This window comes from Vigna unguiculata, chromosome 11, assembly GCF_004118075.2.
Source record: "Vigna unguiculata cultivar IT97K-499-35 chromosome 11, ASM411807v1, whole genome shotgun sequence".
In the NCBI taxonomy this organism is placed as follows: Eukaryota; Viridiplantae; Streptophyta; class Magnoliopsida; order Fabales; family Fabaceae; genus Vigna; species Vigna unguiculata.
This window is the reverse complement of record NC_040289.1, coordinates 11,315,352-11,330,150: the sequence shown is the minus strand read 5'-3', so window position 1 is coordinate 11,330,150 and position 14,799 is coordinate 11,315,352. Positions and strand designations below refer to the sequence as shown.

At 37.9% G+C, this 14,799-nt stretch overlaps 1 protein-coding gene across 1 annotated transcript; it reads right to left on the bottom strand.

The window, feature by feature from the left end:
* Positions 1–12,825: 12,825 nt before the first annotated feature.
* Positions 12,826–13,770, bottom strand: LOC114170175. The gene has a single exon (XM_028055657.1). It carries the CDS (start codon positions 13,768–13,770, stop codon positions 12,826–12,828), a length of 945 nt encoding a protein of 314 aa, XP_027911458.1.
* Positions 13,771–14,799: the final 1,029 nt, after the last annotated feature.

The following is a 14,799-nucleotide window of genomic DNA, read 5'->3' as shown; positions in this document are numbered from 1 at the left end:
GCAGCATAATATTAAAACAGGGGTGCGAGATAAAGGAAAAAGGGGGTGCGTAGGGTAAAGCATGAAACAAGTGTGGCAGGGGTGCGAGGTTAGTAAATATCAGGGGTACTCGCAGCAAAATTTAAAACAAGGGTGCGAGATAAAGGAAAAAAGGGGGTGCGTATGAAACAAGTGTGGAAAGGGGTGTGACGTTAGTAAATATCAAGGGGTACTCGCAGCATAAAATTAAAACAGGGGTGCAAGATAAAAGAAAAAGGGGTGCGCAGAGTAAAACAAATCCAATTTTTCAAACCCTAATGAAGTGAGCTCTCCTTCACAAACACAAACAGCTCCTTCCTCATCACCGCAGACCACCACCACGACTCCAACAGCAACCGCCGTCACTGCACGTCCCACCGCCGGCAAAAGACGTCGCCGCCGCCACCGGTCACCGTCAAAGGTGTCGCCGGCTAGAACAAGCCTCTCGAATCGCCTCTTTTCTTCCTTCTTCCCCCCGCGCGACCACATGATGGCACCACTTCCCTTCACGCGAGACACCAACTCCCCGGTCTGTCAAAGCCGCTGGCGACGGCGCTAAACCATACCAAAAGCGACGTCGGCCTCCGAGGTGCTTCAAGGTTCTTGAGCCTCTTCCCGCACGAGCCACACCGGGTTTGGAAGCTACGCCTTCGAGCCTTACTGCCGCGCCCCAACTGTGATCGGAGCCGCCATCACTATCCCCTTTCGACTTGTGCTTTACTGTTCCGAATTGTGCTGGGTTGTGATGATGAATTTGGAGTGTTGTATTGTGTTGTTTGTGGTGTATGCAAATTCGGGTGGTGTTTGTATTTGTGTAGGTGGAATGGCGTTGATGATTCACGGTGGTATTGGGTTGGGGTTATGTGTTGTTTCATTGTGAGGACGACTCTTGCCGATCTCTTCAATCTCTCTTCCCCTTCTCAAAGATGTTACTTTCCCTCTTTTGTAGTAATGTTTCCCTGTGTTGGTTTTTTTAATTTGATTCTCCTCTGTGTGGTTCATCATGAATTCCTGATGCCTATATTTCTTGAGCCATGTGAGAAGTGGAAAGGGGGGTTGCTTCCTGCAACATGGCTACCCTATCTCCTGTCCACCATAGACACCATCTTTCCATTGATCTATGCAATCTTCTCTCTCTTATTATTTTTTTTAATCTATTTTATTTTTTCTTAAATAATAAAAAGTAAAAAAGGAATATAAAGAAAATTGTAAATAAAATAAAAATAAATAAAATAAGATTAAATCGAAGAAAATAATAATAATATAAAATAAAATAAAACAAAATAAAATAAAATAAAAATAGAATAGAATAATAATAATAAAACAAAATAAAATAAAATAAAATATAAAATAAAATAAAAAATAGAATAGAATAATAATAATAAAAGTAAAGTAAAGTAAAATAAGATGAAAAGAAAAAAAACAAAATAAAAGTAAAATAAGATTATGAGGAAAAAAAGTAAAATACATTATAACCCGGACAAAAAGGGGTGTTGACAATTTTTTTTATTGTTTGGTTTGATTTGTTTTTTTTCTGTTCATGTATGGTTCAATTTGTATACTTTGTGTGTTGATTTAAAATGTAAGGCTAGAAATGGGGTTCGTTGTTACTTTTCATCATATGGGTAGGTTCGAAAGGAATAGGGGATTGAAATACGTTAAGGGTGAAATTCATGTTGTTAAAGGGATTGATCCATATTTTTTGTCCTATTTTGAAACATTGGGCGTCGTTAAAGAGTTTAAATATGATGGTGATGTGAAACTTTGGTGGAAGGGATCAAAACAAAAACTATTAAACAATATGAGATTGTTAAATGATGACAAGGAAGCACTAGTATTAACTAACTTTGTATATGAGACTAATGAAGAGGTTGATATATATGTTCAACATGTTGTTCACTTTTTTGGTGATGGTGGATTGGAGGAAGTGGTGGGTCAGGATGTTGTGTTGGGTGAGACAAAAGTTGTAGAAAGGAATCATAAATAGAAAGGTAAAAGCACATCTATAATTTTTTCAAATTTTTTTCTTCCAAAATATGCAATTGTGAATCTTTATTACATACCCAATTGATAAGGACACACACAAAGAACTCCAACTGGCAGTGGAGTTAGCAACGTTGCAGGACCATCAAACCAAAGCTCCACTAGTAGAAGGAGATCCACACCCATGGTTGCAGCAAACATGAACCAACGACAAAGAGCACCAACAACACAAACAAGAAGCATGGCAACACAAGTCTTAGGGTCTCAAGCAAGTACTGGAACTCAAGGAATGTCATGCTCCAACCTAGCATGCTCGCACCGAAATTCCAATACCATTAGGCTCGCCTGGCGGAACCCCTTACGTCGTCAGGCACTAGCTCTCGGGTTTTGCTCCAAATTTCTCTTTTTGGCTTATCGCCTAGTGGTGCAGGTTGAACCATCAGTAGCCACACTAGTAACATACCAATTATTGGTTTTTCTCCTCTAACTCAGGTTCCAATGAACCCAATTTCCCAAACCACACAATCTAGAATATCAATACATATACTCTTTTACTTAAATGGGTTCAATTGTTTAATCATACAACTCATACCTTAATTCAATACTCATCACTTATAAACAAGTACATTCATCATTCACATTTAAGTAACCATATTTATCCAACGGAACCTAACCAACACTTAGATTTAACCAATAATAAAACATACCTACAAACATTAAAATTCAGCAATTAATTCTTGTATATCATTACTCTAGACTCAAATTTCACCAACACATGGGTTTTATCCCTCATATACTTATTCATAAGTTTATGTATGCATTCTCGCGTTGATATAGATTATACCAGCCATGTATGCATATAAGTTTATGCACTCATACATGAACGATGCAACTAAATTTAGACTTTACTCTATTGGTTTTTACACATAAGATTTATATATATATATATATATATATATATATATATATATATATTTATATATATATATATATATGTGTGTGTGTGTGTGTGTGTGTTCATACATCCATTCTAATTTAGGGTTCTACTGCATGGCGACTAACTTGTACCGCCAGGCAGTGCATCAGTTTCTAGGTTGAACCCAGATTCTTTTACACCTACGAGAACCCTCAAATTTTCCAACTCAGTGATAATCGTGCAATTTCATGCAATATGGCATTTCATCATGTACTTAGTGTTCAGGCATATTCATTCCAAAAATACATGCATTAAAATCATCACAATTGCCATAGTTAAATCACATTCCCATTCCTCCCAAATCAAGGCAAACCATCATACTCATGAAATCACCAATTCATCCATTTATCATACCCACAATGGTAAATCATACAATTTATATGCACACGTTAATTTAGATTAGATATATTCTCACAACACTAAAGCACGTCCTAAGAACCAAGCAAAATTCCAAAATTGGAAAACCCAGTTCACGTTGCCTGACGGTTCAACTTTGTCACAAGGCGGTTCATAACCAACCCAGAAAACAAGCACAAGATTCATGATTCGCTTGGCAGGCCTTTAATGCCGCCAGACGATTTATGGGAAAATTCCAGAACACCATAATTTCGCGAAAAAGAAAGAAGCATACATAAATCCATACATAACGCAATTATATAAAAACAATCAAGCACAAGCTTCAACTCCTCTAACCTAGATTTCCAGCATTAAAGCTCTTCTAGAGTTTCGTTTTGCTCCAAAAAGGTCACACCTTTGCCTCTACACTAGGGATGGCAACGGGGTCAGGTCGAACACGGATAATGCTTACCCGCAACCCGACCCGCCAAAAAAAAAATCCGCCTGTTACCCGCCCGTTTACCCGTCGGGTATCCGCTTAAAAAATATTCGCGGATATTCTTAAAACCCGCGGGTACCCGTGGATACCTGATACCCACAAATATTTTAAAAATATATATATTTTTATAAATTTTTTAGTATAAAATTATAAAAATAAAATATAAATTAAATTAAATTATAATTATAATTAAATTTGACATAATAAAATATACTGTTAATTTTAATTTTAATTAAATTTAACTTCATAAAATATAAATTAAATTTTAATTTTAATTTTTTACAAGTAACGGGTATCCGCGGGTACGGATAGTATGATACCCGCACCCGACCCGTTTATAAGTGAGTATTAAAATACCTGTTACCCGCGGGTATTAAATATTCGCGGGTACTAACTATCCGTCACGGATTTTATCCGCAGATATCCGCGGGCATCCGCATATATTAATATTATTCATATTGATGTTATTAGTATAAGTTCATTTTTTAATTATAAAAAAACGTTATTATACTAAATTCTTTAACTAAATAGATTTTTAATCTTTTAAAAATTTTATAATTTATAATTTATATTATTATTATTATTATTTTTAATGGTTAAATAAATATAATAACAATAATATTGTTATTCTAAACAGATTTGAAATAAATAAAAAAATGTGCATGGGTCATATACTATTATAATTATTTTGTAAAATTAATTAACGGCATCATATTATGATATGAATTTTATTTATTATATTTAAGACTGAATTTACGCTTCATTTCATTAATAATAACATTTACAACAATATAACCTAATTTTCATGATATTTTTTTATTTCATTTTTAGATTATTATTATTATTATCAATTATAACTCTAATTATTATTATTATTATTATTATTATTGTTATTATTATTATTATTATTATCAGCTCTAATTATAATAATAATAATAATTATTATTATTGTTAACTATAATTGTTGTTATCAACTATAATTATTATGACCAATATTATTACCAACTATAAGTATTATTATTATCATTATTAACTACAATTATTTATATTATTATATTACTATTATTATAATTATTACTATTATTATTATTAATTAGAACTATAATTATTATAATAGTTATTATTATTATTATTATTATTATTATTATTATTATTATTATTATTATTATTATTATTATTGTTGTTGTTGTTGTTGTTGTTGTTGTTTTTATTATTATGGTTACATACACATTTTACTTTTACTTACTATCTATGAATCATGTTTCAATTACTTTACCCTTTTATTTGTTTTGTTGTTTATTCATCCTTACATTTGAATAATTATTTCAATTCAAAAAAATAGTTACTAAAATTAGTGAAATAATAAAACTGAAAAATAATTTTTTTATTTTAAATAATTATTTAAGTTTAAAATATAACAATTAAGAGGATAAATTTGAAAAAACAAAAAAGGAGATCAAAGTTGTTTATCTCTTTATATATATGTAGTTGTATTATTATTATTATTATTATTATTATTATTATTATCACTACAAGATATTATTATTATTATTATTATTATTATTATTATTATTATAGTTAAACACACATTTTACATTTATTTACTATGGGATCATATCTCGATTACTTGTACTTTTTCTTTATTTTGTTGTTCATTTTATTTTTATATTTGTGTAATTATTTGAATTAAAAATATAGTTACTAAAATTATTAAAATGATAAAATGGACAAATAGTTTTTATTATGAATAATTATTTTAATTTAACAAATAATAAGAGGATAAAATTGTATAAATAAAAGAGGACACAACAAATGTATATCTCTTTACATATGTAGTTATTGTATTATTATTATTTTATCACTATGATATATTATCATAATGATATTATTATTATTATTATTATTATAGTTAGACATACATTTTAAATTAATTTACTACGAGATCGTATTTCAATTACTTATCATTTTTATTTGTTTTGTTGTTAATGTATATTTTTATATATAATTATAGATTATTATAGTTGACATTAGTCTTAGTGTTAGCATTAATATTAATATTTATAGCATAAATATTATTATTATTATTAGTATCATTATTATTTTTATTATTATTATTACTATTCATAATTGTGTTATTATTATAAGTGTGTTTTTTTTAATTATAGAAAACGTTGTTATACTAAATACTTTTGTTAAATAGAATTTTAATCCTTTAAAATTTTTATAATTTATAATTTATATAATATTATTATTAGTATTTTTAATGGTTAAATAAATATAATAACAAATATATTATTATTTCAAAAAAAATTAAAATAAAAAATATATACGCACTGATCATAGGCTATTATAATTATTTCGTAAAATCAATTAATTATATTATATTGTGATATCAATTCTATTTATTATATTTAAAACTGAAATTATTATTGCATCATTTAGATTTACTAATTACTTTAATAACAACATTTACAACAATATAACTTAATTTTCATAATATTTCATTACATAATACTTTCAATATTTTATTATTTTAATATAGGAATGACAACAAGACGGGGTAGAGACAAGTTTCACTATCTCATACTCATGATCCCCATGGAAAAATTCATCATCATCCCCATATCCAACCCAACGGGTATCAAACTTTTGTCTCATCCCCATCCTCACAAGGTAACGGGTATATAGTTGTACTCATACCCATACCAACTTTCTTATTGTTTTAATATTAATTAATTAATTATTATAAAATAATAAAAGATTATGACAAAGGAAACATAATATTATCAATTATTCAATATTAAGAGGAGGGTTGTTTCTCTAATATCAAATATTTATAAAGAAATTATGTTATAATTGTATATATTTTAAATTAGAAAATAAAATAAAATTTCATGAGAACCAAAAATTTTGTTAAATTTGCAAACATTAATAAATTGTAGCTGATAAAATTTAATTTGTAAATAAATATAAAATGAAAACAAATATTCAGATTAAAATATATGTTAAATGTATCTTTACTTCAATTTTATTTTTTAAAATCTAATGAATCTCTTTTTTTATATACTAATAAAAGTTATAATAAATCACTTGACCCAAATATCGCAAAGAACAAATATTAAACTAATAATAATAAATTTTTAACATAAATATTGTATCTTTTGAACTTCAATATATGATGGGAGTGATAAAAGAAAATTCATAAAAATTACATTAAATTTTATATTATAGTAAATAAAATTTATTTATACAATTATAGTGACAAAATCAAAGTATGATAATGAGTTAAAATATAAAAGATAATTATACAAAATATATCAAAATAATATTTTACATTATGAAAATAAAAATATTAAAAAATTATCAAATGTGTGTCTTAGAAACAATTTGAGAGACCATTGAATGAAATCACACGAAGGAAAACAATTATATAATCAAGGATATGATAAAATGAAAAATACTTTAGAGATCTAAAAAAACTTTTTAAATATGAACATAACTGTTCCTGTAGAGAACAAATAAGATATGTTAGACACAAGTATTATCTTACTCTGGTCCGCCATCTCCTTAATAGGCTTCTTCCCGGTTGATACATGTCGCTCATGGGTATCTCGGTGTGATCGATTTGGACCCGAGAGGGGTTACCTGCAGGAGGGACTCTGAAGCTCATGTCAGCAAAATCTCTAAGAAAGTTAAATATGGTGATTAGGGAAGTAATGAATGCGTACCTTTAATTCGTGGGGTCCATGCATATTTATAGATTATTAATTATGTCTGCCAACATGATGGGTTGGGCCCTTGTTTGGGCTGTAGGTGGGCTAGTTTGGTTATTGTGGGCTTGATGAATCTTAGAAATGCTTTGATTTCGTTAAGTTTTCCATAGTGGCCGGTCTAGACCAGCTACTCTTTTAGAGGCTTAGGCCGCTATTATTCTTCTGTCGGCTTAGGTCGGTTACTTTATTTGCTCCGCGTATATATGGTGATTGTTTATAATTATTATTTGGTTAGACCGGCTAGGTATGGTACACCAGTCCCCTAGCCTTCGTCGATATATATATGGCGGTGAAGAATGATAAGTGCTAACGTGTTAGTGAGGCCGGCTAGGTGTGGTACACCAGTCCCCCAGCCTTTAAGTATGATGAACAGTGTTAAGGCTAAAAGTGTAAAGAGGTTTGTGGCAGGTGAAGGGGTTTGTGGTAGGTGAAGGGGTGTCAGAAGTCTAATCTAAAGGGGTTTTGTGTCGTCATTTTTGATGCTTTATGACTTTTGGTATGCCTTGTGGCGATTAGAATGGGTTGTGACTTTTGGCGGGAAGGAGTTATGACGTTTGGAATTCATGTCTATAAATGAAGATGTTGTTGGCAGTGTGCCCATATTGCTTCATTTGCAAAAAATCTGAGATCATTTACTTCATGTGCATTAGAGTTGTCTGATATCTTCCTTATATCCTCCGTCATCCTAAAAAGAATAAGGTATGTCTAGTAGTAGTGATAGGGTTTCCTTGTCGAGTTCGAGTAGTGAGAGGTCTGGAGGGAGTGGGAGTAGTCAGGCGGATTATAGTGATAGGGAGGAATCAGGAAACATAGGGAGGATCCCCATGGAAAGGTAGTTGAAGTTAGGGAAGATCCACCTGAGGAGTTGGCGGAAAGCAGCTGGCCGGCAAAGACTTGGTACGAGTGGGTAGCGGTAGATGTGCGAACACAACAGTCGCTATTTCGGTGGTCGCGGTTGCTGAAGTCGTGGCTAAACTGTACGCCAATCTTTGAGAAAGGTGCTCGAAGGGACATAGTGGTGCCAGAGAGGGTAATTGCTGTGGAATGTGTCTGCCATGGCCGATAAGGAGCTGTCGAGGATGCGGGGAAGGGGGCGGAGGATGCAGATGCGAACGTTGATGGCGCGGCTGCGAAGGATGCTGACCAAGAGGCGACTTAGAACCGTTATTTTAATACTTCCAATTTGATATTGATTATAAGTTTGTAATAACCCGTACACTAATTACTTTTGTGCTAATGTGACGAATGCTTTGTGTATGCTATGTTGTTTGTTTGATATCAATAACTTGTGTTATAGCGGCGCGTTTGTGGTATGATATAATTGTAAGTGGGAGTTTGATGTATGTAGTGTTTGCTTTAGAGTGTTTAATTCGATAAAGAAGTGTTTTGGTTTGCGAATGCGATTTTACCTTAGAGGTGTTCGACCCAGGCCGCTTACTTGTGATAAGGGTGGAGAACTAAAACCGAATTAACATCAAGTTAAGGGTGTTCGACCCACGCCGCTTACTTGTGATAAGGGTGGGGAACTAAAAATGAATTAAGTTAAGGGTGTTCGACCCAGACCGCTTACTTGTGATAAAGGTGGGGAAGTAAAAACGAATTAACATCAAGTTAAGGGTGTTTGACCCATGCCGCTTACTTGTGATAAGGGTGGGGAACTAAAAACGAATTAACATCAAGTTAAGGGTGTTCGACCCATGCCGCTTACTTGTGATAAGGGTGGGAAACTAAAAACGAATTATCATCAAGTTAAGGGTGTTCGACCCAGGCCGCTTACTTGTGGTAAGGGTGGGGAACTAAAAACGAATTAACATCAAGTTAAGGGTGTTCGACCCAGGCCGCTTACTTGTGGTAAGGGTGGAGAACTAAAAGCGTGTTAGAAGTGAGGTAAGAAGTAGTCGTGAGGTGAAGAACCCTTTGTTTTATTCATGAAATTTGGGGTGCCTCGTTAAAACCTCCCTGGCCAAAACCCTCCTTAGGAAAAAAAGACCAGGTGAGGGAAAAGAGTACACCCAGGGTTACAAGTATGTGCTACAATACATGTCTTTAACTAAAGTAAAACTTGAGATGAGACACATTTCATGTATTGGGTATTTCTTCCCCCGATAATTGCTCAAGCCTATACGCTCCTCCTCCAGCATCTTCACGTATTCAGTATGGGTCGTCCCAATTGGCGGAGAACTTGTCATCCTTCTTTCTTGCACTGCTGGCCATTCTCCAAACTAAGTCCCCATTTGCGAACGATCTTGGGCATAGTTTGCATTATATTTTCTGGCCACTCGCTGTTTGGCAACTAAGTTGCGTATTTGGACTTTTTCTCTTAACTCGGGCAGAAGGTCAAGGTGGTCATGTTTTGATGATTTTGGATTGGGTCGTATAGTTCTCGGCGCAAAGATGGTTCACCAATTTCAACGGGTATCATGGCGTCTACGCCGTATACTAGGCTGAATGGAGATTCGTTTGTTGCTGATTGAGGGGTACACCTGTAAGCCCATAACACTTCCACTAATTCTTCTGGCCATCGGCCCTTGGCGTTGTCCAACCGCTTACGCAGTTCTACTAGTATAACCTTGTTTGCGGCCTCGGCCTGTCCATTGGTCTGTGGGTGTTCAATAGAGCTGGTTACATGTTTGATGCCTATGCCAATATAGAATTTAGCAAGTTCTTTGTCTATAAATTGTCGACCGTTGTCGGTGATGATTATGTGTAGGATGCCATACCGATATATAATATCCTTCCAAACGAATTGTTGGACTTGTTGGGCTGTAATGGAGGCTAATGGTTTGGCCTCTATCCACTTGGTGAAGTAGTCGATGGCTACTATCAAGAACTTTACTTGACCTTTGCCAGGGGAGAAAGGGCCAAGGATGTCCATTCCCCACTTTTCGAAGGGCTACGGGGATAGTATAGAGTGGAGCTGCTCCTATTTCTGGTGGATAAGGTTGCCATGTTTCTGGCATGGTATGCATTTTTTGACGAAGTCATGGCAGTCTGCCTCCATGGTCGGCCATAAGTAACCGGCGCCAAGGATTCTAGTAGTCATGGTGCGTGCGCCGGAATGATACCCGCATATGCCTTCATGTAACTCTCTAATGATGTACTGAGCTTGTTCTGCAGTGACACATTTGAGAAGTGGTTGGCCGTATCCGCGTTTGTATATGTCATCGCCTATCATCGTGTACCTGGCGACTTTAGTTATCCAAGTCCTGTCAGCGTCAGGTGGGGGGTTATCGGTTTGGAGGTATTGGATGTAAGGAGTTGTCCAATTGTCGACTTGGTGTTGGGTTAGGGTATGGCAAGTATTTGTGATAGAGGGGGCAAACAACGTTTGCTACAATAGTGATCGGTGACGGCTTTTTAATTTGGTGCTGGCTAGTTTGGATAATATGTCGGCTCTAACGTTTTCGGATCTGGGAATGTGTTGGATGTAGACTTGTTCGAAGGCAGACTGGACGACTTTCCAGACCAGATGATAGTATTGTAGGAGGGTAGGGTCTTTTATCTGAAACTCGTCATTTAAATGGCCGACGGTAAGCTTGGAATCGGTTTTGCATGTTAGTGACTTGACACCAACCTCGCGGGCTAAGGATAAGCCGGCAAGGATGGTTTCGTACTTGGCTTGGTTGTTAGACGTCTTGAAGGCGAAATGGAGGGATTTTTCGATGAGTATATCGTTGGGGCCTTCTAGTACAATGCCGACACCTGCCCCCTTTGGGTTTGACGAACCATCAACATAAAGTGTCCATTGGTCCTCTTCAGGAGTTCGTTGGAGATTGTTGACAAAGTCTAGAAGGCATTGAGCTTTGATGGGGCCGTGAGGTTTGTAGCGGATGTTGAATTTGGATAACTCAACGGCCCAGGACGACATCCGCCCCACAAGGTCTGGTTTCTGCAATATCTTTTGGACCGGGTAGTCAATTTTGACGATAATGTTATTATTTTGGAAATACGAGCGAAGGTGTCGGGCTGCTTGTACCAGGGATAGGGCTAATTTTTCTACCATTTGGTACCTAGTTTCGGGGTCCTGCAGGGTTCTGCTGACGAAGTAAACAGGATGTTGGGTGCCGCCGACATCTTGAACTAATGCGGCATTGACGGTGTGATCTGTGGCGGTGATGTAGACCAGTAAGGGTTGATGAGTATCCGATTTCTAGAGGATGGGTGGTGAGGTGAGGGTGGTTTTTAGCTTTTGAAAAACTTGTTCACAATCATCATTCCACATGAATTTGGCGGATTTTTTGAGCAGCTGAATGATGGGTTGAGTTTGTTCGGCTAGTTTGGGAAGGAAGCAGGAGATGGCAGTGAGGCGGCCTATGAGGCGTTGTACTTCTTTGACACTGGTGGGGCTTCGCATTTCAATGATCGCGTTGCACTTTTCAGGGTTAGCCTCTATGCCGCGCTGGGTCGACACCGAAAACGCATTTGTTAGGGTTGAGGCGGAGGTTGTACTGTTGTAACGTGGAAAAGACTGTTGATAGTTTCTGAGCGTGCTAGTGATGACTTTGGGATTTGACAACCATGTCGTCAACGTATACTTCGACACATTTGCCCATTAAATGGCTGAAGACTTTATCCATCAGTCGTTGGTAGGTTGCTCCCGCGTTTTTGAGACCAAATGGCATGACCTTGTAGAAGTAGTTGGCGTCGTCTATGATGAAGGCAGTTTTGTTCATGTCGGATGCGGCCATGGGAATTTTGTTATAACCAGAGTATGCATCAAGAAAACTGAGGACCTTGTTACCGGCTACGTCGTCGACAAGTCGGTCAATATTGGGTAAGGGATAGGCATCCCTAGGACAAGCTTTGTTAAGATCCGTGTAATCAACACACATCTGCCACTTGCCATTGGCTTTCTTGACCAGGACCACGTTAGAGAGCCAATGGTGTAGTGGGCTTCTTCGATAAACCCCGTGTTTAGCAACTTATCGGCCTCGGCCTTGGCCGCTAGGCGTCGTTCTTCACCAAGTTTACGTTTTTTCTGAGAGACATACCGGGCCTCCTTGTAAATTGATAACTTGTGGGATGCCACGTGAGGGTCAACTCCAGGTAAGTCAGTAGCTGACCAAGCAAAGAGGTCCATGTTGCTGACAAGGGTGTGTGTTAGGATATCACGTTGTTTAGATTCTAGCCCAATACCGAGTTTGATGGTGTGGCCATTAGGGAGCTCTAGGGGGGGTGGTTTCTTCGACATGTTCGAGGAGGACATCCCGGCCCACTCTGGGGTCTAGATCGTCACTAGATTAGGTGATCTCAGAGCTGGGTGGTCGCTCAATATGATTGGTTTGAAGGATGGGAAGCTGTGGGTGTAGGCTGGCCATGTAGCATTCGCGTGCAAGGCGTTGGTTGCCATAAATGGTGAGGATGTCACCAGATGGGGAGGAGAACTTCATGGCCAGATGAGGTGTGGAAACAACAGCGCCAAGAGTGTTGAGTGAAGGGCAGCCGAGGAGGACATTATAAGATGTAGGTGCGTCGACGATAAGGAAGCGAATGGGAATTGTCTTTGTTTGGGCACCATCGCGGAAAATGATATGGAGGTCAATGTAGCCGCAGGTGGAAACTTTTTCCCCAGAAAAGCCATATATCGGTTCATTGTATGGGACCATGGCGGTGTCTGAGAGTTGGAGTTTTTGGTACGTAGCCCAATAGAGGATGTCAACGGAGCTGCCTTGGTCGATGAGGACTTTTTTGACTGCGTAGTTTTCTATTTCAACGGTGATGACCATAGGGTCATCTTGCTGGTGGTCAAGGCCTTGAAAATCATCGTCTGTGAAGGTTATGGGGGGCATGCGACGTCTGTGATGAGAATGGGTTATGTGGTTGATGGATTGGATATGGCGGAGGTGTCTCTTCCTGACAGATGATGTGGATCCTCCACCAGCAAAACCACCAGAGATGGTGTTGATAATGCCGCGTAGAGGAGGGTCGACGGGGGTAACGTTGGTGCGAGCCGGTTGAGGGTCATGGTTTGCGGGTTGGTTTAGGCGTTTACCGTGGCGAGAGTCACAGGGAGGGCATCGGTGGTCGGAACGAGGAGGGTGATGAGATCGGAAGGAGTTGTCATCTTTACGGACAAAGCGGCGAAAATGGCCAGCACGAACCAGTTCTTCAATTTTTTCCTCGAGTGCTTTACATTCCTCTGTGGTATGGCCGTGGTTTCGGTGATAGCGGCAATACTTAGTCATGTCCGCGTTGAGGGGAGTGGTCTTCTTGCGTGGTGGTGGGATGAGGTCGGCCTGTAAGGCTTCATCAAGGAGGCAGGATCTGTGGACATTTAGGGGGCGTATCTGGTGAAGCGGGGTTGTTGGGGTTCTCGAGGTCTCGGATCAGGATGAGGAGGTTGTGGAGTGGGGGTGGCAGTAGAGGGTGCATAGTCATTGCAAAATTTTGTAGGGAAAGTTTGCATTTCCTTCATACGGACGTAATCGGTAGCACGCAGTTTCAATTCATGTATGGAGGCGGGTGGGTGCAGGTAGACGTTGTTGGCGAAGGGGCCGGGTTTAAGAGTGAGGGTCATGCACTGAAGTATCATTTCTTGGTTGAGGTGTGGTGTGCGAAGGGCAACCTTACTGAATCGATCAATGAATGCCCGAAGTGTCTCGTCTTGTTTTTGTCTGACACCGAGGAGTGATATTGTTGTAGTTTGATGCGGGCGACTGCTGGTGAAGTGAGTGGTAAACATGTGGGAGAGGGTGTCAAAGCAGTCAATGGAGTATGGCAGGAGGGTGGTAAACCATTCGAGGACAGGGCCTTTCAGGGTGGTAGGAAAGACTTTGCAAAAAACGACATCATGGGAAGTGTAGAGGGCGACGTGGGTGATGTAGACTTTGAGGTGTTCATCGGGGTCGGTTTCACCAATGTAACGTTCCAGCGTGAAAGGTTCCCACTGGGTGGGGAGGGGGTGTTGGCGATGAAATCGGTGAAAGGGTGACGACGCTTGGGTTGGTGAGATGGTAGCGAGTAAGGAGGGATGGGATGGTGGACAAGGGTGGGAAAAGTGGAGGTGAAGTTGTGAGGAGGGATATGGGTAGTAGGAAGGTTGTGAGGGTTGTAGGGTGGGATATGAGTGGTGTGTAGTGTGGTAGGCATGTTGTAGGGCGGGATGTATGTGGTGGTCAGGGTGGCGGCGGGGGTGGGAGTCGTAGTATTTCCTGGGAGGGTGGAATGGAAGTGAGTATGATGGGTTGAGAGGATGGGAGTTTGTTGGGTGGTGG

What these genes read in the sequence shown, in the direction of transcription:
- LOC114170175 (XM_028055657.1), bottom strand. Translation starts at nt 13,770, where the DNA reads ATGACTAAGTATTGCCGCTATCACCGAAACCACGGCCATACCACAGAG.